This window comes from Drosophila guanche, unplaced genomic scaffold, assembly GCF_900245975.1.
Source record: "Drosophila guanche unplaced genomic scaffold, DGUA_6, whole genome shotgun sequence".
NCBI lineage: Eukaryota > Metazoa > Arthropoda > Insecta > Diptera > Drosophilidae > Drosophila > Drosophila guanche.
Genome location: NW_022995747.1, coordinates 2617256 through 2636632, shown reverse-complemented (window position 1 = coordinate 2636632; position 19377 = coordinate 2617256). Strand labels below are relative to the sequence as shown.

The following is a 19377-nucleotide window of genomic DNA, read 5'->3' as shown; positions in this document are numbered from 1 at the left end:
ACCAGATGGACGGTCTCTGCATACTCTTGGAGTAAACAACGAACATTGTTTCAAGGTTAAGCTATGTCTTGGGCACAGAATTTCTTTATATGAATATATAGGGTATGCATGCCATGATCCGTCTAATCATTCATACCCAGCTGCTTGCGACTTTGTGAAGGTTATCAGTCCTTAAATCAGAAAAAACACCGATAACCCTTGTGAATTGAATCGTTTGGCACGCGACCAGACGATGATAACAATAATAAAGATCGCATGTCCAGTGTACATGTACTTTACAGTAAAATATCACTCACCAACAAAACAAAATGCCAGCTATCCAGATTACTTTCAATTTCAATGGTCGGTGCAGGGGCACGCGCATCATAATCAGCATATTTTATCGCTAAACAACATCATGGATTATTTATACATTTTAAGTAATTCATTTCCGTTCTTTGACGTCAAATTCCTGGACAATAACAAGGCCAGAGTTCACAAACTTTCTAGGGGACTTTGCCCAGGTATTATCCTTGATAAGTGGCTTGTCACTGACCACTTGTTTTGTTGATAAGTGTATGCCACCGTGTGAAAACCCCGCCCCCTAAGTAGTTAAACATATCTTGGTTTTCACTTTCGCATGAAGAGAATTTATTCTGGGACTGATTATGATTGCATGAGTAAGACAAAAGATAGAAACCTGCAAGGTAAAAGGGTTCAAAATCACCAGGCATCTGGCTATTTTCAATCTAATTGAATATTTATATTTTAGTGCTGGCAAATAAAAGTTTGAACAGCTTCATCATTGCACTTGCTGCAAAACAAAAACTAAAGCACAAAGTGCGGATTGGAAATGGCACTGACCATCGCTGACCTTTTAAAAAGAAGTACATTTGAATCTTTTACAATCTCCTTGAGATCAACAGATCCCGTGGATCACGTTATATTCCATTGGACGTCAATTGGAAAAATTACAGAACCCTAATCAGATGAGAGATGAACGCGTGATGCCAATTGTCCCTTAGAGGGTAAATGTATTTGATGCATACAGGCTGTTGATGCGTCATAGCGTGTCCGATTAGGTATTATAGTATCACACTGGCCATTAGCCTCTTAATCATTTCAATCGAAGGAAAACCCCTAATACCCCCCTTATAACATTTCATTCTTCGTCTTCGCAGAGGTACAGGGCTCATGGAGACTCATCAAATAAATTATGCATTGATTTATCACTGCTTATGCGCACCCTATAGCAAACTTTATCTTCTTTTGGATGAAATATTTAAAACATTAAATGCCTCCTGTGGGATCTCTGGCCTGCCTGGTGGATCTCAAGGAATTTCCGCCCCTAAAGCTTTTCCACTTTTACAACAAAGTTTCTATGAACGAAGGGGGATCATGACATGGCAGTCATTCGTGTTTAGCAGCAGTAGCATTTGCCTTTTTTGTCAATTGTCAAATACTGTTTTAAACGTAAATCTTTTAAGGTTTTATCAGCTTCAAAAATATGTGGGAAGCAGCACCTGAGCAAGTTGCAGAGCCGGCAATGGAGCCCCGACAACGTGTGAAGGACTCAACACACCTCAAGCTGGCTCTAAATGGCATGTCTGCTCTGATGCAAACAAATTTGTCGGAGCCAGCACTTGATCTGTGCCTCGAGCTACTTGAGGATGGGGTGTCCCCCAAGGCTTTGGCCAACATCGTGCTGCGTGCACAGGAGATCAAAAGAACAATGACAAGAGCCTAAATGTAAGCATTGATTATGATTGGTATTCCCAGACGTTTTTTCCATTCTTTTTAAACTTTCCTACAGACACAGCGATAGCCTTATCGGAATCGTCACACCACAACACGATTGGCAACTGTGCCGGCCGGCTGGGTCGGAACACCACGTCACGAATAGCACGTAATCAGGAGAGAAGCACACTACCAGCACACCACGCATAAAAATCACTCGAACAGCTCTTTGATAAACAAAATCATTTATATTTAGTATAATCGCTCAATAACTGACATTATCACACACCATCTATAAATGGCCAATTAAATTGTTAACTGTTAATGATTAGGGGGAACAGTAGTTGTGGAGCTCACTCCGACTTCTTATCAAGAAATAGTACATCTTTGGCATCCTCCGCGGTGAGATCCTTGTCACCCCAGCCCCACAGCTCGTGGGTGCCGTCGCCCGTGCGCTTAACACGCCTCTCAACGGTGTCCGGAGCGACGGATTTCAGATCATAGGCCCAACCGATCTTGGCAAACATATCAATAAATGCTGTAGTCATGTTCAGGTTGTAGTTGCCCCATTCAGCAGTTTTGTAGTCCCAGGGGAAGACATGATGATAATTGTGCCAGCCCTCGCCAAAGGTGACAGCCGACACCGCGGCATTCTGCGATGGATTGATGGTTCTATAAAGGAAAGTACACGTTTATTATTAACAATTCAATGAATTTGTTTGTAAAACTTACTTGTCATAGGGACGACCACCAAATTTGTGTGCTGCACTGTTGACCAGCCAAGTCATATTCAGCTGCAAACACCAACGGAACATGGTGGCCACGAACCAGGAGCACAACAGCGATTCATTCCAAAAGAAAAATGGTATGACAGTTGGCAAAATTAAGCAGGCCAATGGCATCAGGACATAGTAGTGCCTAGAGTCGAATATTATTTATGAGATTTTATAATTTCCCTTTCTCTTTCGCACACTCACTTCCTTTGGAACATCAAAATACGATCGGCACGCAAGTCGGACAGGTCCAGGCCTTTGCCCTTGGCCACCACATCGGGATGCTTCTTGCAGAGCAACCAACCAACATGCGAGAAGAAAAAGCCACGTGTGGCATTATGCGGATCGGCATCCGTCTCCGAGAACTTGTGGTGCACACGATGATCGCGCGCCCAGTGATAGGCGGCGTCTTGGAAGGCAATCGTATTGAAGGTGATCAATATTAGGCGCAGCGGCCACTTGGCCTTGTAGGAACGATGGGCCCAGAGACGATGTGCGCCACCCGTGATGCCCAACATGCCACAAACATATAGAGCGGCAGCTACATAACATTCGTGGATTCAATTTCGAGTTGCATAAAGTTTGATTTGAATTTGGTTACCGAACAGCACGGTGGCAGCCTTGGCCTGGGTGAGCATCAAGTAGCCACCATATAGGGCAGCGAAATGCACATATGCAAACAGCAGAATATTACGCCAGACCCACTGCAACTGGCGGCTCTCGGCCTTCTTAAACTGGAAAGTATCGGCTGTCTCCACATCGCCCTCAAAGAGCACACCCGTCTGCTTGGATGACTTGTCCTCCATGTTGTTCTCCTTTAGCAGATCGCTATGGACAGGCACCTTTGGTAACGTGTGCGGCAGTCCTACGGCGTTTGGTGGCATGTCGCCTTTCCTGTAATGAATAGAGATCACATAACATCACCTTTTACAAGCTTGCATTTCCTTATCGATTCGCCATTAAAAATATTAAGTATGGATTGCAATATTTGAAATGCATTCAGGTCGCATGTACATTGTACATGTTACATATAGAGACTTTACTGAATCAAATGTTGATTATAAAATATCACGAGCACAAAGACTGAAGGCGAGTATCAGAGATATCAGAAGATAATAGATGCTGAAAAGACCATGAAGGCCTGATTTTTGGTATCGTTTCTTAACAGATTCAACTACAAAATAAGTCCAAAGGGGCCTTAAAATATAAACTCTCATTCTTGAAATACACTTGTAACAGTGTTAGTATACAGGAGTCTGAATGCAAAATTTGGTGGCTCTAGCTCTTATAGTGTCTGAAATCCAGGCGCTCACAAGGACGGACGGACAGACAGACATGGCTCAATCGACTCGGCTATTGATGCTGATCAAGAATATATATGTTCTGTGCCTTCTGTGCGTTACATACAACCGTTATTCACACAAATACAATATACCCTATTTAATCTTCGAGTACCGGGTATAAAAAGACCAGATCTAAGGCTGTAGCCAGCGAAGAAAAGTTCATAAATATATGAAGAAAAATTTGCCAAGATGGAACATCAGATTTTAGCATCACCTGATTTTTTAAATAATATTTCACACCCGCAAAAGCGAAGATTGCCACTAAAACGCGCGACTTTTAATGTGCAAAAATGTTTACTGTACCTGAATTATTACTTTGCTTTTTATTTAATTAAATTGAATGTGCCGCTGAACTTTTATTTTTGAACTGAGCGCTCCTTGCAACCGTTTTGAGTCGTAGCTGTCTTAGAACTGTTGCCAGGAGTGCCAGTATCCCCAGTACGACTTTCAAAAGATTTATTTCACAATCTATAGAACTTAAAGGTACATTCGCTACACTTTTGATGCTGCGCATCCATGAATAATTTGAACAAAACACTCACCAAAAGGTTTTTATCAGCAATCAGGAAATTTACTTGAGTATACAAAATGCTGGAAAAGTAATTGTTTTTGCCAAAGCGATCTTCCACCAAGAATCAATGAGTTCCTACTATTCCTGCTACGCCCAACAACTGCTGCTCTTAAAGAACTTTTCGAAGCTTAACATGATCACATTTCAGTGATAGAGATGATTCCTATGTATTTTTAGCAGCCGCTCAAATAAGCGTAACCGAATTCGTATCGAGATTGTAAATTCGCCCCCTCGCAACAAAACAGAGCGCAAAGTTCAGAATACGAACCCGGTGATAAACGGCAACGATTGAAATATGTCTAGACTCTCGACACATTCAGTGAATCATCCATCAGGTGGTGGTTAGTTGGCATATTGTTTTCACAATAAACATCATCATTTTGAGCGCTTTAATAGCTGGGCTTGATAACATAATCGAAGAAGATTCAACAGCAGAAGCAGTTCTCTAGTGATCAGAGCTGATACGCCTTTGCGGCATCAGCTTACAATTTTGTATTTTAATAAGTAAACAAGGTCAAATGGATCAGTTTCAAACTGTTGATGAGAGTGTTATATGTACAACGCTATAGCATACGATGGGAAAGCGCAACTATGTTTCAACTATGTTTCTTTTGGCTTTTCTTTCGATTCAATGTTCGGGTCACTGCTTTCGGCTGGCTTTTCTTCAGTTTTCTTTGACTTTTTTTGAGCCTTTTCGGCCAGCTTTTGTTTCTCGGCCTCAGCGCGAGCGGCCTCTTCATCTTGCTTTTGCTTCTCTTTGGTCGCAGCCGCAGCTGCCACCTCCTCATCATCCCAGTCGGCCATCGAGCGATCGCGCTTCAGCCACGAGTGTGTGGTGTCTGGCTCAAAGGCTGGAACAAAAAAGTAATTAAATTGTGCAAAACTTATGACTGGTAAGTCTCATACTCTGATTGAACCACTTGATGCCGTTTTGCATGTCCTCGATTATCTCTCGCGACGTGTACATTACTTCATTCTGCACTGCCTGATGGAACGTCGACGTCTCAAAGGCGCCAGAATACACCGAGTTGCGGTCATGATTCAAAGCGCGTTGTGGGAACTTTGCCAGGCAAGTGGCCAATTCCAGGGCATTGCCCAGTGCTGTGCCAGTGGGAACTATGCGATTTACCAGCCCTATATCGTGGGCCTCTTGTGAGCCTACGGGGCGACCCGTGAGTATTAAATCGAGAGCACGAGACAGGCCAATCATGGCTGGTAAACGAATAGTGCCACCATCCAGCATTGGCACTCCAAAGCGACGGTTGAAGAAACCCAAAACCGCCGACTCCTCCATTACGCGCAAGTCGCACATTAGTGCCAACTCCAGTCCATTGGCGATGCAGTAGCCGTTGATGCCGCAAACGACCGGCTTTTTGATCTGGCGACGCGTGGGCCCAACTGAGCCTTCGGGACGCATAAGTATATCAACGCTGATCTCCTCCTTCTCATCTGTACTCATTTCCAATATATCAAAGCCAGAGCAAAACGATCCGCCCACCCCGTACAGGACGGCCACCGGCGATGCGTCGTCCGCCTCGAAATTGGCAAAGGCATCGCAAAGCTGCGAGGCGGTAATTGAGTCGATGGCATTGCGCTGCTGTGGTCGATTTATTCCAATCAGCGTAATGTTGTTGTCTTTTTCCACAAGTATATTCTTTGGTGGCCCCGCGGCAGCCTCTGTCTTGGCTGCAGCATCTGCAAAATCAGAGATATTTGTTAAAGTGCAGCTTTCCATTATGTCATGGCGTGCTTACCTTTACGCAGCGCGTTTGTTGTCGCCAGCGTGCGGCCTATGGGGAAACGTGCTTGCCGCCCCACCTGCTGTCCCAGTAGTTTGCCGAATTTGCGCAGCATGTCCTGTCGGATTGTGGCGTTAGATATATTGCAAATTTACTTTGATTGGCTTATGTGCTTACCGGAAAATTAAATAAGTTCGTAAAAACAATTCAACAAAAGTCGTGATTCAGGGTTGCCGCCCTTTGCAAGGGCTAGCTTTTTTGGGAATGGCTATTTTTTTAAAATATACCACAAAGGTTTTCATATTTATACGATTGTGAGTTGCCCTCGAAGATACCTTCGACGCCGGTTGACAATTTTTTCACGTAATATCACTGTTTCTTTCCTGGAAGTATAAAGAATTTTGATGGTTGCTGCAATTTCTTCGATTTCGTCCTCAAAACTTCTTAAATGGTGGTTAAAAAAGTTCGATGTTTAGGAACTATATACTTTTCGGTATATTTGTAAGTCGAAATTGATTTTGATATTTCGGTGTATATTTGAGGGGCAGACAAGACTGTTTAGTCCGCGGTCACATTGTTTGCTGTGTCATTTAGTGTTTTTTCTGTGCAAAAAAAAAGTCGGCTTTCCTTTTTTTCTATATAAATTACTTGAAGTTGTGCCGATAAATATGGCTAGTGAACGCTATAGCTTTTCGCTGACCACCTTCAGGTAACTAGGCCAATAAATTCATTGACAATGCCGCATATTTCCCTCCTAAACTTAACCTACAACAATGACTGGCATAAACACAACTTTTTGCTGCATTACAGTCCTTCGGGAAAGCTGGTCCAGCTGGAGTATGCATTGGCGGCGGTATCCGGCGGCGCCCCCTCCGTGGGCATCATGGGTAAGGCTTCATGCACTTCACTATATTGCACAATGAACATTCTGATTCCAATGGTCTGATTCTCCTAGCTTCCAATGGTGTCGTCATTGCCACAGAGAACAAACACAAGTCGCCGCTGTATGAGGAGCACAGTGTGCACCGCGTGGAAATGATTAACAAGCATATAGGCATGGTGTACTCCGGAATGGGTCCCGACTATCGCCTGCTTGTGAAGCAGGCCCGTAAAATCGCTCAGACCTACTTCCTCACATACAAGGAGCCGATTCCCGTCTCACAGCTGGTGCAGCGCGTGGCCACCCTCATGCAGGAGTATACCCAATCCGGGTATGTAGAGAAACAAACTGAATAATTGCTTCGAGTACTTACTGTCCTCATTTTAGTGGCGTGCGTCCCTTTGGCGTATCTTTGCTGATTTGTGGCTGGGACAATGACCGTCCATATCTCTACCAGTCTGACCCATCGGGCGCTTACTTTGCCTGGAAAGCCACTGCCATGGGCAAGAATGCAGTCAATGGCAAAACCTTCTTGGAGAAGCGGTAAGTGAGCTTTAAACCAAGTTTAAGATTTATTCATCATTCGTTTGATTTCCCCCTGCAGTTACAGCGAGGATCTTGAACTGGAAGACGCTGTTCACACAGCGATTTTGACTTTGAAGGAAGGCTTTGAGGGTAAAATGACTGCGGATAACATTGAGATTGGAATCTGCGATCAGAAGGGATTCCAGCGTCTGGACCCTGCCTCCATCAAGGACTATTTGGCCAACATCCCCTAAGCGTTAGGCAACCCATAAAATCGATAAGGAACCCCAAGCTAAGCTTTTTGTACGAGTACGGGACATTAAAAAAACAAATAAAATTAGAACCGTGGTGTTATTTGAAATGATTTGAGAAATGCAAAATTATTTTTAATGGATTGAATTATCCTCCGATGACTTGAACGTATCCTGCACATGTATCCGGATCAAATATGAATAAGTTCCGGTGGGGAGCCTCCATTCTGGTCACCACTTTAATGATCTCTTGTGCCACAACGCCACCCACCACAGCGACTGCTGGCGAGATCTGCGAGAAGAGAACCTCCAACGAGTTGTCACTTAGTGCAGATTTTGGGGCCAGTTCATCTCGAATTGCTTTCAGTAAGCCTATATCCGCCTCCCTGGACTTGTAGCTGGGGTCGCGTTTGTGTACGGTGCGGAACTTTTGAAGAACGCCTAGCAGGATCACGCCAGGTCCGTCCTTTTTCAATTGGCGCTGGTAGCCGGCAGCATTTGCATCGAAATCAATCCATGCCGAGTATGCAGGGTAGTTCACTTCGCGCTGAACTGGAACAGCATATTTTTCGAACTTTGCTTTCTGGTTGGGCTTGGCTTCCACTTCTTTGAATTTGACAACATCCCTGGAAGCATGGAGGTTGGGTTAGGCTTTAAAATACATTTTTAGAAGCAAGGTAACTTACTCGACATAGCTATGGCGCTGGAGACTAGCAAAGTAGAATCCAAACATTCCCCAAACATCACCGGCGAAGAACTTCACACCCAACTCTTGGCAAATGGCATCGATTCGCAGCAATTCATTATTGCTCTGACCAATGATCAGCACCACGTCAAATGTGCCAAAGAACTCGGCTGCCTTCTCCTCCAGCGGTTGAGTATCGGCAGAGATATCCACCATGGGATTGAGAGCTCGTGCACGCTCCAAGGATGCCTTCGCTCGGTTCTTGCCCAGAGATTCGCGTGCAGCGAGGAACTGAGAGCAGAAGTCCTCCTCAGTAACCACCTGGATGTCGTGAAGCGTCACCGAGTTGACACCCGACAAAATAATATTCTTTGTAACCTCGGCACCCAAGCCATTCAGCCCGGAGATGAGTATCTTTGCAGTGCGTAGGCTGGAAACAAATAAAACATCATTTTGTTATTCCGCCGCATTGCCGCCATACAGCCGGCATTTGCCCGTACTTACCGCTTTTGCGATTCAAGGCCCCAAAGTCGAATTTGCCTGTCATAAAGCTCGGTCTCAGCTTCAGTCAGCTCAACTGCAGGTTCTTTATTGTCCACTTCAACACCCATTATTAGTTTATTAAATATTTCACTGTTCACTTCAATTATATGCAGAAAATTATCAATGGACGCTGCGTCAAAAATGTACTAGCCATTGAGGTATTTTTATCGGTATAAAATGGTATAATTGGTATATTAAAATTTGTGGTCACACCGCTCTACGTCAACCCTTCCGATTGTTGTCGGCAACGCTCTGTCGCTGCAAAAATAATTTAAAATGCATTTTCCGAGAAACATGGTGCGTGGATCGCTCCGCGGTGGCCGGCCCATGAGAGGAGGCATACGTCCGCCATTTAAGAAAACGTTTGTTCCCCGTCATCCATTCGACCTAACTCTGGCAGAAGTATTTTTCCCCAAAGTAGCACCGGCGGTAGATGATTCTGCTCTGACTGCGGTAAATCGATACATACACACACACACACATACGCATAGACACATGTATTTACAACCATTCAAATTTCCATGTTTATAGGCCCTGCTGAAGCGTAACCAGGACTTGAGCCCCACTGCCAGCGAACAGACAGCAATTGGTAATTTGGTAACCAAAGTTCAGGCTGTTCTGGATAACCTTGTTGTTGCCCCTGGAGATTTTAATACATGTGTAAGTTAATGGGAAATCGAACGAAAAGCAAGGATCTTAATGTCTCTTCTTGCTCCTACAGCAACTGGAAGAGGTGCGCCAAGTGGGATCCTTCAAGAAGGGAACTATTCTCACAGGCAACAATGTGGCTGACATTGTGGTCATCTTAAAGACGCTGCCTACGAAGGAGGCGGTCGAGGCTCTGTCGAAAAAGGTGGAGGCCGATCTGAAAACAAGCATGAAGACTGAAGTGCTTACCAAGGGGGACCAGCATACAATTCAAACTCACTTGCGGGGCTTCGATGTGTCCAATGTCCAGGCCAAGGTGCGCATTATGATTGCTACATTGCCGCAGAACTTGCGTAAACTAGAGGCTGACATCCACATGGACCACAAGCTGATGCAGAACCATCTGGCTGCCATCAGGCACACTCGTTGGTTCGAGGAGAATGCTCATCACTCGTCAATTAAAGTTCTCATACGAATTCTGAAGGATCTCACCAAGCGCTTTGACGCCTTCTCGCCACTCTCCGCTTGGATGCTCGATTTGATAGCTCATTTGGCAATTATGAACAATCCATCGCGGCAGGCTCTGCCCATCAATTTGGCTTTCCGTCGCGTATTCCAACTGCTCTCCGCTGGACTGTTCCTGCCCGGATCGGCAGGCATTACCGATCCCACAGAGCCTGGACACATTCGCGTGCACACTGCCATGACATTGGAGCAGCAGGACCTCTGCTGCTACACTGCCCAGACTCTGCTTCGTGTCCTGACACACGGCGGCTACAAGCACATTCTCGGCATGGAGGGCAACACCAGCATAGTACGCGAAATGTCAGTATGGAACGGAGTATGCGTGTCTCCCCTCACCGCCGTCTATGAGAAGCCAACGGACAAGAAGGAGGGTGACCTCGAGGAGGACATTGAGATGATCGAAAACGAGAACGAGGAGGAAGGCAGCGAAGATGGAGCCGAATAAGTCAGCGAATATGATTACTTTTTAGACGTTTATTTAATAATGCACGCGCTGTATTAAGTGCTAAAGTATTGACTTAAAACTGTACCATGTTCCCGGTTATGGGTTCATCCTCAGAGACACTGTATGTTAATTGCTTGCCAACTATATCGAAATATGTCTCGGCAGTCAGGCCGTTTGGCTCACTAACTTTGATGGCCACATCCTTCAATTGAAGCATTTGACCTTTGTGCAGGCTGCGAGCAGCTACAAGAGACTTTCCAAGCTTATTTCGACATGGCAGCTCGCAGGGGAAAATCTCTTTTTCTCCAGTGTAACGGAGTGCTTCTTCCAGTTCCTGACCATTACCCAACATTGCAATTATTTCATGTGCTTCCAGGGGCAGTTTCTGGAGTTTAAAACTTTCAATTGCCACAATTAAAGACTTTAGTTGAAGGGGTTCAAGTGAGCAACGATGGTCTGAACCTTTTTGATTCTTGTCCAGGGTGAAATGTCGTTCCACTATCCTGGCGCCCAGCAGCACAGCTGCCTGGGTTATGGCCACACCAAGCTCATGTCCGGAATAACCAATGACTACATTGGTAAAGCGTTGCTTCAGCCTGGAAATCAGCCGCAAATTGCAATCTTTGGGTGGTGTGGGATACGCCGAAACACAATGCATGAGTGCATAGTCCGATTTACCAGCATCCTCCATTATGCTGACAATCTTGTCAACCGTTTGGAGTGTCTGCATTCCCGTGGAGATGACCAAGGGTAGCCCGAGGCCAGAGGCTTTTTTTATCAGCGGAAAGTTGTTGGCATCCCCGGAACCAATTTTAATAAATGGAACCTTTAAATCTGCCAGAAAGTCCAAAGAGAGCTGTAACAAGGGGAAGAACTAACAGATATAATATATAAGTTTAAAATATTTATTTACCTCATCCATTGCGGAGGCAGTAAAATCCAAATTTAATTCTTGGCTGTAAGCCTGCAGCTCTTGGTACTGCTCTTTGGAGAACTCCAGATATTCCTTGTGCTCTCCATACGTCTTGCCCCAAGCATTTTCGCTCACATAGTCGCGTGCCAGTGCGGACCGTGTAAACTTTGCTGGTAAATTTGATTTTTGAAATTTCACACAATGGCATCCTGCTTCCTTGGCCTTTAGTATCATCTTTTTGGCCACCTCCAGGCGCCCCTGATGGTTTTGGCCAATTTCAGCTATTATGTAGACACCATCGTCTGTCTTTTTCTCCAAAATGTCCAGTAAGAGCATGGCGGAACAATATGATTAGCTTAATTTATCAGTTAATTGAAATAAAGTGGGGCGTGGGGCTAATCGGATTTCGCGGCTTGTCGATAGTTCGATACGATAAAATGGCGTCTGTTCCACCTTTGTTCACTGATTTGGCAGCGCTCGAATAATTATTACTCTAGTCGTCTTGCTCACACCAAAACTGCAAATAAGTTCAAACGAGACAACATGAGTGTGTGGCTGCATGACTATACTCGTTTCGCTTAGTCCTGCAGCGGCTAGTGTGGACACACTTCATCTCAACATTTAGTATCCTTGGTGGAAAGGATGTCCTCGAGTTGAGGAAATGTGGGACTCCTCAGTCCACAATCAATGCACAAAAAAGTCAATCTGTGTTAGAGATTTATCTCAACGAAATTTTGTAAATGTAAATACATAGAGAGATTAAAAAAAGATTAAAAACATGTCAGTCTAAGATAAAGACATTATTAATGTTTGAGAGCAGATTTGAATATGCAATTTTTATATTAATTTATGGAAATAGGGTATAACAATGCACATTCCATACTTTAACTACCGGTTGACAAGCAACAAATTGTCAAATACGTAACAATCCATTTCCACTCACGTAACGTTTTATGCTATTTTTGTTGGAAGAACTTTTTAGTTTCTGGAAAGATTCCAATAAATAGAAGTCGTTTGAACTAGCCAATTTTGTGGAGATTTGATTGATAAATCGTATAAATTTATAGTCCTAGCGTTGAGACTCTTAACTAGCTAGTAATTTCAAATAGAACATCAAAATCGAGATATATAATTTTAGATTACAGGCTATTTTTTTAAAAAGAGAAGGTATGTTTTGGTATATATTTGAGGGTCTTGCGGTATATTTGATCGATAGTTCCGCGGTCCCACTGCTGGTAAGCTGTGAAGCTCTAGTCGTCCTGCTCACACCAAAACAGCAAATAAACGCAAACGAGACAGCATGAGTGACAGCATGACTAACTACTCGTTTCGCTCCTTCCTGCAGTGTGTGCTGTGTGGCTAGTGTGGACACACTGGAGAAATTTTCATACTAGTAAGCTGTGAAAAGTATTTTGCGGAAATAGATTTGAAAAATTCAATATTTCGAAGCTATTTCGGCCCTACTATCCATCGTTTTTGGAATACTCAGGAGCAGCGCTACAATATAAAACAGAAAAATGGCCGATGTCATGAATATAGACAGCATAATATCACGTCTTCTGGAAGTGCGTGGGGCACGGCCAGGCAAAAACGTTCAGCTCTCTGAGGGCGAAATTCGTGGGCTCTGCCTCAAGTCGCGCGAGATATTCCTCTCGCAGCCCATTCTGCTGGAGCTGGAGGCCCCGCTGAAGATTTGCGGCGACATTCACGGTCAATATTACGACTTGCTGCGCCTGTTCGAATATGGTGGCTTTCCGCCGGAGTCAAATTACTTGTTTTTGGGCGACTACGTTGACCGTGGCAAACAATCGCTGGAAACCATCTGTCTGCTGCTGGCCTACAAGATAAAATATTCCGAGAACTTTTTTCTGCTGCGCGGCAACCACGAGTGTGCCAGCATTAACCGCATATATGGCTTCTACGACGAGTGCAAGCGCCGCTACAGCATCAAGCTATGGAAGACCTTCACCGATTGCTTCAATTGTCTTCCCGTGGCTGCCATTGTGGATGAGAAGATATTCTGTTGCCATGGCGGTCTGAGTCCAGATTTGACTTCGATGGAGCAAATCCGTCGCATTATGCGCCCCACTGATGTCCCGGATCAGGGTCTGCTCTGCGATCTGCTGTGGTCCGATCCGGACAAGGACACCATGGGATGGGGAGAGAACGATCGCGGCGTGAGCTTCACATTCGGAGCCGAAGTGGTGGCTAAATTCTTGCAGAAGCACGAGTTCGATCTCATCTGCCGTGCCCATCAGGTGGTCGAGGATGGCTACGAGTTCTTCGCGAAGCGTCAACTGGTCACCCTCTTTTCGGCACCAAATTACTGCGGTGAATTCGATAATGCTGGCGCCATGATGTCCGTGGACGACACACTGATGTGCTCGTTCCAGATCCTGAAGCCAGCAGATAAACGTAAAAAGTAATATCATTTAAACCTAACAAATCCTTTTCTATACAAAAAACAAAAGAAACAACCCAAGAGAAAATAAAAATGCTTAGAACCCATCGGATCGTGGATTGAACGTAAGTGGGAACCAAGCAGAACCCTATTGTGCGTCACAGCTGAACACTTATCTCTCTATCTTGGTCATTTTTTATCGACAGCGTAGGCAGGCCAAGTCGAAACAACTACATACCAGCAGCCACACCTGCAGAGGGGAAGAGTATCGAACAACCACACACACATACACACACAGACACACATAGTCCAATCCGACGAACCAATGACCTCCTGGACAAACATCTAATGGAGTTTTAATCAATTGAGATATGATCAACAATTACAAAACAAACAATTGACAAACAACATAATTAAAAGCAAACATATTTATTTTTAAAACCCAATCCCATATAAATACGTATAACGGGATACGATCATACACACAATCACATTTACATACACACACACCTGCAGATTAAACAGGTCCGAAGAGGAGAAGGAGAGGAGAGCTCCCAGCAGAAATAGGAACATATTTGACGCCTGAAATTCAGTCGGTCAAAGGACAAAACATATACATAGAAGAAGGGGTCCTGTAAAGCTCTTTGGCCTTAAAACATTCAACAAAAAGATGAAACAAAATAGGGAAAATGATAAAAAAGAGAAGAACGCTTGCCAAGAAAGTGAACCGAAAACACTTAAGTTTCGACCTTCAAATTGAAACAGAAGAAAATCGGTTTTTTTTAGTCCACCAACCCCTGCAGCTTGATGAAATGATAAGGGACGACGACGCGCCCGCCATGCACTCCGACGTCAATACAAAATCAATGAAAATTATTTCGCATCCACTTCCATTTTGCCCCCAAACCGTGTTTGCTGCAAAGCAAGGCGAGCCACAGACCACACAACAACAAAAAATACTTGTAGAACTTTTGTCCACTCTTATCGGTTATCCATTCTCTTATCATTTTAAAGGATGTTTTTTTAAAAATTAACTATTATTAATATGTATTATGAAACTGATTTCAATAAATATTTGAAAAATCCATAATGTAGCATATTGTGAGTGCTTTTAATGTTGTAGTTTATTTACATTTAAGAAAATACTTAAACATGTTCTAAATGGATGATTTCATTTCGCATGGAATGTGTTTTGAGTGAGAGTTAGATGTGAGATTTACTCGGTATTGTCGGTGGTGCTACTGGCTTCAGCCTGGACGGATGGGCTTTGGGTTGAACTATCATTTGCAGCCTCTGCGACAGCGGCAACAATTTTCTCCTCGATCTGACAAACTTCCACAGCGGCAGTCAGCTGCTCAACGCTGTTGCTCACAGCTGCAACTGCACCTGCACTTGCACCTGCAGCTTCTTCAGTTACAGCGTTTGGCTCTGGCAAAACCGTCTCGCCACCATGTGGTCCCACGTTCTCAATAGCAGCCTCAATTGTAGCCACATTTTGGAGCACAGATTCGTCGAAGACCTCGCTCGAGTGGAGCGACGCTTGTCCTGCCAGAGCCTCCGGGTCAATGGTGTTAATAATGCCGCGAAGTCGTTCTATTTCCTCGTTGGCCGACTGCAATTGCTCCTGAAGCCGCTCGTACTTGTCATGCTGATGGCGGACCGCACCAATGTTGTTGCGAATGTACTCCATTGGATTTTCAGGCCGCTCTTTTATGACGCGTATGAAGACCTTGGTGAGCGAATCCAGAACGCTGCCGCGCTCCAGATAGCGACGGATCTCATCTCGTTTTGGGTCAATTGGCTGTTGGACACAAATCGCTTTAGTTATATAGTTAATATGTATTTATTAGCAACTAACCTTAAAGGACATCTTGGAAAAGAAACATATCAGTGTGACAGCGGGTTTATCGTTTAAATATACCGCACTGACCCTCAGAAATATACATTTTCCATTTCAAAATATACCTCAAATATACAGTATATCCTATAACCAATATTACCAATTTAAATGTCTCGATCACTAACCAAATAGTATAACCTATACTATTTGGTTAGTGCTCAGGTTGACTTAAAAAAGGTTTAATACTTAAGAACACATTTACGATAGACTATTGACTATTATTAATATTTTGTATTATTATAATTAGTGGATGTTTCAATTTACGTGAACGAAATCAACCAAAATATTTTAAAATTCTTCATCGGATGTTTTGAAAACAAACACAAAAATTAACGATTCGAACTAAGGAACAAGTATTGAAATCATTTGGTTAAACTTAACGTTATACATATATAATACTGCGAAATCAATCATCTTTGGGGTTCCCCAGAACGCTGTACACTTCCCCGTATCGCTCCATGTGTTCAAAGATGTCATCGTCGCTGCAACAAGACCCACTGGAGGTCTCTAACTCGTGCACCAGAGTATGGGCAGTGTCCGGGCTGGCACTGAGTGCGGACGCCAGCTTGGGTGTGGGGCGATAATAAACCGAGCGACGGCTGTCGTAGCTGCGACTGCCAATGTGATACTTGAGATATTTTTTGGCACGTCGTTCTCCAATCACCCGCCCAAGATCCTGCTCGGTGAGCGTATAGGTTTCCGATCCTGCTGTGTTGCTGCTGTGCAGCAGGATGCCCCTCTTGGAGATGAAAAGTGGTGACGGCTTTGCCCCTTTTGTTTCACAGCTGGTTGTCGATGTCACCACAGTGCAGTCAGCCTCACCGCCCGCTTTGTTTGGTTCCTCACCTGCGACGCTCTCCGTGGATGAGTCAAGTATAATAATTTCATCTATTTTGGGTTCCTGCTTCGAGCTGCTCACGGCAGAACGATTCTTAGCGTTCAGTTTGTTGGGTAGGACCCGAGTACTGGCCGTATCATTGGCCAGGGCGGTGGAGTTGCAGGCCACGCTGTTGTTATGGAAGAGAGACTGCTCCTGCGATGCCGATTGTGGGTTCACCTTTGACCTCTGGTCTGGTCGGCGCATCAACTGCTCCTTTCTATATGTTTCCTTTGACAAGGCCAGTGCTCGGGTTATTTCCTCATCCGTTTCATTTAGTTTCTTCGAATTGCTCTTACTTGTTGACGTGCTCGGTGGCCATTCATAGGGGCTTCTGGTACTGGCTGGAGTGGTGCATGGTTTTGGTTTTAAAATTGCTTTCTTTGCCGTTCCTTTATTGGATGCGCATTGGAAATCGGTTGCTTCTTCGCTGATCTGAGGCAAACTTGAAGCAGATTTCGCATTTGTTTTCTTCTTGGCAGCAGATTTGGGTCTCACTCGTTTTTCCTTGGACGCAACCGGTGTGGACATTATCACTGATGATTCTGTTCCTACAATTTTCTTGGAATATGCATCAGAGTTGGGAGTTGGCTGCTCACTTTGGGAATTTATGCAAATCTTAGCGAATGTTTGGCTCATCTTGTTTACATCTGGCGTCACTCCCTTCACACGCTTGGCTTCATCTTCGTTGAGGGTTACCGGCAAAGTAGAGGATTCTTTTGCCTTTGCCTCGTCTTCGCCGATTGCAGGCAAATTCTTTGTCTGTCCGGACACCACAGTTTTCTTTTTTGGTGTCTCTTTCACAGCTGACATTGGCTTGCTTGGTGTTTTCACCGCTTTTTTATTTTTGGCCACCGTTTTCTGTTTTCGCTCCGAGAAACTCATTAAACGGCTCCTACCTGTGAGTTCGTTGTCATCCGAAGAATCCGTTTCAATCGCCTGAAGCTCGTGGCGATGCTCTTTAGGCTTTGTCTTGGCCACATTTTCGCTGATTGGAGGCAGTCTTGTTGATTTTTCTTTTTTTTTGGGCGCCTTTTCTACAGATGAGATTGCTGGCTTATTGCGCTCCATTCGCTCGTCTTCATCGGAAGTGTCGCTGTCCACTAAATTTCTGGCCATTAGCCTGGTTCGCTCACGCCCTGGAGTATATGATGCTCCAGCGGAAGTTGCCTTTCTAGTCACTCTATGCGGAGTTTCACGCATGGCACAGTCACTGCTGCACTTCGAGCGACCGCTCTGTGGTGCTTTTCGCAGCCTTAAATGTTTCTCTCTGCAGGTTTGCAGACGATTGCTGCATTTGGTTGGCGTCTCCATAAGCACGGGACTGTTGCAATTATCCACAACCCATTCCTCCGTCGAGCTGTTGGCAATGTGCACCACGTCAGTGCACAGACGGTCGCTGTCGCAGCACCTGCATTCGTTTTCCATGAGTCGTGGCCGCAGTTCCAGCTCCTCCCGAAAGCTGTGTGGATGTCGCAAACATAGCATGGAGCGTGATGATGCTGATTGGTGATGATATTCGCGGCGGCCGCGGTATGGACAGTATTCATATGCGCTTCTGGTCAGCAAAAGTCTCTGGCAAGATTTGCAATCGCAGCCGGCTAAGGCTACATCTTCCCCGCTCGACGGCGACCCAAACAACGAAGAATCGGGGCGTCGCTTACGCAGATACGAGTGATGGCTGCGGTTGCTGTAGGAACGGTGCATGGAAGTGCTGGCAATGTAGGCCAGTTTTCGCTTCCTTTCACGACGGCGTTGCAGCAAAACCTGCATGTGACGGCGGTGCTCTTGCTCTTCATATGTGTACTTGCCACGACGGTCGTCAGCACGCCTGCGTGGATGAGTGCGATACAATTTAATGGTCGACCCGTTGGACATCTTGGGGTTGGGTGCATTGCGTCTGGGAGTCTGAATTATGTAGTGGGCGGTGTTGCTGGAGTATGGCGACTCGTTGTCGCTTTCATCGGAATGAGAATCGTACCTTCGGGAATTCTCTCGGGAATTCTCCTCCTCCAGATAGATGCTGTTGTTGCGGCGCATCCATTGGCCCACATGTTGTTCGATCTTTTGCGGATCGAAGGTGTCAAGTATTTGATCTAATCCAGCTGCCTTCCACTTGCGATTGTGCTCCTGTAGAACGGGCATCGTTTGATTGAGGATCTCCTCTAGTTCGGCTGTTTCAGATTTGTTCTCTCCAGAGCACAAAATCGTAGTCAGCTCCGCCTTGCTCATGGCTATTGTTGTATTAATGTTCCCCATGCCCAGGTCCTCTTCCTGCCTGGCATCTTCTTCCGCCTCCTCATTCTCCGGTACATCGGGGTCTATGTCTTCGCCTTCAAACAGTTCCTCAAAATCGTCCAGATCAAGCTCATCGCCATCGTCGATTTCCATGCAGTTCTGCAAAAACAAAATCGCTTAGCATTCGGAGCGCAAAGCAGAAAAACAGGAAAGCCTCACCTGTATCATGTTCGCCCAGTTTTTGGAGCGCTCGTACACCAGCTTCTCCAATGTTTCTTCGTTCAATACGGCGTGCGACATGTTTGCACGCCCAGCTTTATGCTAATTTCGTGTTTTAATAAACAAAAAACAAAGCGGCGCCAGAAAAGAAGCGGTGGATTTGAAGTAAAAAAAAATGGCTATTA

At 44.9% G+C, this 19377-nt stretch overlaps 9 protein-coding genes across 10 annotated transcripts; 3 read left to right on the top strand and 6 right to left on the bottom strand.

Annotated features, from left to right (window-relative positions):
* Nucleotides 1-1944: 1944 nt before the first annotated feature.
* LOC117583719 (acyl-CoA Delta(11) desaturase) lies at nucleotides 1945-3415 on the bottom strand. The gene is made up of 4 exons (XM_034272227.1): nucleotides 3091-3415; nucleotides 2694-3030; nucleotides 2449-2634; nucleotides 1945-2388 (listed from the first exon to the last, which is right to left on the bottom strand). Exons 1-4 carry the CDS (start codon nucleotides 3371-3373, stop codon nucleotides 2070-2072), a joined length of 1125 nt encoding a protein of 374 aa, XP_034128118.1. The 5' UTR covers nucleotides 3374-3415; the 3' UTR covers nucleotides 1945-2069.
* Nucleotides 3416-4844: 1429 nt separating this feature from the next.
* LOC117582775 (probable enoyl-CoA hydratase echA8) lies at nucleotides 4845-6418 on the bottom strand. Its single transcript, XM_034270745.1, has 4 exons — nucleotides 6320-6418; nucleotides 6158-6260; nucleotides 5310-6098; nucleotides 4845-5254 (listed from the first exon to the last, which is right to left on the bottom strand). The coding sequence occupies exons 2-4, from the start codon at nucleotides 6255-6257 to the stop codon at nucleotides 5004-5006; spliced, it is 1140 nt and encodes a 379-aa protein (XP_034126636.1). The 5' UTR covers nucleotides 6258-6260; nucleotides 6320-6418; the 3' UTR covers nucleotides 4845-5003.
* A 274-nt stretch (nucleotides 6419-6692) lies between these two features.
* LOC117582778 (proteasome subunit alpha type-2) lies at nucleotides 6693-7911 on the top strand. Its single transcript, XM_034270748.1, has 5 exons — nucleotides 6693-6851; nucleotides 6953-7029; nucleotides 7098-7353; nucleotides 7410-7565; nucleotides 7627-7911. The coding sequence occupies exons 1-5, from the start codon at nucleotides 6811-6813 to the stop codon at nucleotides 7799-7801; spliced, it is 705 nt and encodes a 234-aa protein (XP_034126639.1). The 5' UTR covers nucleotides 6693-6810; the 3' UTR covers nucleotides 7802-7911.
* Nucleotides 7880-9154, bottom strand: LOC117582777 (SUMO-activating enzyme subunit 1). Its single transcript, XM_034270747.1, has 3 exons — nucleotides 8988-9154; nucleotides 8485-8913; nucleotides 7880-8424 (listed from the first exon to the last, which is right to left on the bottom strand). Exons 1-3 carry the CDS (start codon nucleotides 9092-9094, stop codon nucleotides 7947-7949), a joined length of 1014 nt encoding a protein of 337 aa, XP_034126638.1. The 5' UTR covers nucleotides 9095-9154; the 3' UTR covers nucleotides 7880-7946.
* A 96-nt stretch (nucleotides 9155-9250) lies between these two features.
* On the top strand, nucleotides 9251-10716 carry LOC117582774 (interleukin enhancer-binding factor 2 homolog). Its single transcript, XM_034270744.1, has 3 exons — nucleotides 9251-9479; nucleotides 9558-9686; nucleotides 9748-10716. The coding sequence occupies exons 1-3, from the start codon at nucleotides 9303-9305 to the stop codon at nucleotides 10642-10644; spliced, it is 1203 nt and encodes a 400-aa protein (XP_034126635.1). The 5' UTR covers nucleotides 9251-9302; the 3' UTR covers nucleotides 10645-10716.
* LOC117582776 (sialic acid synthase) lies at nucleotides 10685-12054 on the bottom strand. Its single transcript, XM_034270746.1, has 2 exons — nucleotides 11558-12054; nucleotides 10685-11500 (listed from the first exon to the last, which is right to left on the bottom strand). The coding sequence occupies exons 1-2, from the start codon at nucleotides 11891-11893 to the stop codon at nucleotides 10718-10720; spliced, it is 1119 nt and encodes a 372-aa protein (XP_034126637.1). The 5' UTR covers nucleotides 11894-12054; the 3' UTR covers nucleotides 10685-10717.
* An 852-nt stretch (nucleotides 12055-12906) lies between these two features.
* Nucleotides 12907-14826, top strand: LOC117582802 (serine/threonine-protein phosphatase alpha-2 isoform). Of its 2 annotated transcripts, none has more exons than XM_034270832.1 (2): nucleotides 12907-14083; nucleotides 14170-14826. In XM_034270832.1, exon 1 carries the CDS (start codon nucleotides 13075-13077, stop codon nucleotides 13981-13983), a length of 909 nt encoding a protein of 302 aa, XP_034126723.1. In that variant the 5' UTR covers nucleotides 12907-13074; the 3' UTR covers nucleotides 13984-14083; nucleotides 14170-14826. The 2 variants fall into 2 exon arrangements, with proteins under 2 accessions (XP_034126723.1, XP_034126721.1); XM_034270830.1 differs by having other exon boundaries at nucleotides 14165-14826.
* A 224-nt stretch (nucleotides 14827-15050) lies between these two features.
* Nucleotides 15051-15932, bottom strand: LOC117582803 (c-Myc-binding protein homolog). Its single transcript, XM_034270833.1, has 2 exons — nucleotides 15817-15932; nucleotides 15051-15759 (listed from the first exon to the last, which is right to left on the bottom strand). Exons 1-2 carry the CDS (start codon nucleotides 15826-15828, stop codon nucleotides 15175-15177), a joined length of 597 nt encoding a protein of 198 aa, XP_034126724.1. The 5' UTR covers nucleotides 15829-15932; the 3' UTR covers nucleotides 15051-15174.
* Nucleotides 15933-16123: 191 nt separating this feature from the next.
* LOC117582801 (flocculation protein FLO11-like) lies at nucleotides 16124-19370 on the bottom strand. The gene is made up of 2 exons (XM_034270829.1): nucleotides 19193-19370; nucleotides 16124-19132 (listed from the first exon to the last, which is right to left on the bottom strand). Exons 1-2 carry the CDS (start codon nucleotides 19271-19273, stop codon nucleotides 16265-16267), a joined length of 2949 nt encoding a protein of 982 aa, XP_034126720.1. The 5' UTR covers nucleotides 19274-19370; the 3' UTR covers nucleotides 16124-16264.
* Between the last annotated feature and the right edge of the window lie 7 nt (nucleotides 19371-19377).

What these genes read in the sequence shown, in the direction of transcription:
- LOC117583719 (XM_034272227.1), bottom strand. Translation starts at nt 3,373, where the DNA reads ATGCCACCAAACGCCGTAGGACTGCCGCACACGTTACCAAAGGTGCCT. An exon ending in GGCTGCCACCGTGCTGTTCG is followed by an intron (nt 3,031 to 3,090) that starts GTAACCAAATTC and finishes AATGTTATGTAG; the next exon opens with CTGCCGCTCTATATGTTTGT. An exon ending in GGTGGTCGTCCCTATGACAA is followed by an intron (nt 2,389 to 2,448) that starts GTAAGTTTTACA and finishes TTTCCTTTATAG; the next exon opens with AACCATCAATCCATCGCAGA.
- LOC117582775 (XM_034270745.1), bottom strand. Translation starts at nt 6,257, where the DNA reads ATGCTGCGCAAATTCGGCAAACTACTGGGACAGCAGGTGGGGCGGCAA. An exon ending in AACAAACGCGCTGCGTAAAG is followed by an intron (nt 6,099 to 6,157) that starts GTAAGCACGCCA and finishes CTGATTTTGCAG; the next exon opens with ATGCTGCAGCCAAGACAGAG. An exon ending in CATCAAGTGGTTCAATCAGA is followed by an intron (nt 5,255 to 5,309) that starts GTATGAGACTTA and finishes TTTTTGTTCCAG; the next exon opens with CCTTTGAGCCAGACACCACA.
- LOC117582778 (XM_034270748.1), top strand. Translation starts at nt 6,811, where the DNA reads ATGGCTAGTGAACGCTATAGCTTTTCGCTGACCACCTTCAG. An exon ending in TTTTCGCTGACCACCTTCAG is followed by an intron (nt 6,852 to 6,952) that starts GTAACTAGGCCA and finishes GCTGCATTACAG; the next exon opens with TCCTTCGGGAAAGCTGGTCC. An exon ending in AAAACCTTCTTGGAGAAGCG is followed by an intron (nt 7,566 to 7,626) that starts GTAAGTGAGCTT and finishes TTCCCCCTGCAG; the next exon opens with TTACAGCGAGGATCTTGAAC.
- LOC117582777 (XM_034270747.1), bottom strand. Translation starts at nt 9,094, where the DNA reads ATGGGTGTTGAAGTGGACAATAAAGAACCTGCAGTTGAGCTGACTGAA. An exon ending in GGCCTTGAATCGCAAAAGCG is followed by an intron (nt 8,914 to 8,987) that starts GTAAGTACGGGC and finishes ATTTGTTTCCAG; the next exon opens with CCTACGCACTGCAAAGATAC. An exon ending in CAGCGCCATAGCTATGTCGA is followed by an intron (nt 8,425 to 8,484) that starts GTAAGTTACCTT and finishes CCATGCTTCCAG; the next exon opens with GGATGTTGTCAAATTCAAAG.
- LOC117582774 (XM_034270744.1), top strand. Translation starts at nt 9,303, where the DNA reads ATGCATTTTCCGAGAAACATGGTGCGTGGATCGCTCCGCGGTGGCCGG. An exon ending in ATGATTCTGCTCTGACTGCG is followed by an intron (nt 9,480 to 9,557) that starts GTAAATCGATAC and finishes CCATGTTTATAG; the next exon opens with GCCCTGCTGAAGCGTAACCA. An exon ending in CTGGAGATTTTAATACATGT is followed by an intron (nt 9,687 to 9,747) that starts GTAAGTTAATGG and finishes TTGCTCCTACAG; the next exon opens with CAACTGGAAGAGGTGCGCCA.
- LOC117582776 (XM_034270746.1), bottom strand. Translation starts at nt 11,893, where the DNA reads ATGCTCTTACTGGACATTTTGGAGAAAAAGACAGACGATGGTGTCTAC. An exon ending in CTGCCTCCGCAATGGATGAG is followed by an intron (nt 11,501 to 11,557) that starts GTAAATAAATAT and finishes CCCTTGTTACAG; the next exon opens with CTCTCTTTGGACTTTCTGGC.
- LOC117582802 (XM_034270832.1), top strand. Translation starts at nt 13,075, where the DNA reads ATGGCCGATGTCATGAATATAGACAGCATAATATCACGTCTTCTGGAA.
- LOC117582801 (XM_034270829.1), bottom strand. Translation starts at nt 19,273, where the DNA reads ATGTCGCACGCCGTATTGAACGAAGAAACATTGGAGAAGCTGGTGTAC. An exon ending in ACTGGGCGAACATGATACAG is followed by an intron (nt 19,133 to 19,192) that starts GTGAGGCTTTCC and finishes TTGTTTTTGCAG; the next exon opens with AACTGCATGGAAATCGACGA.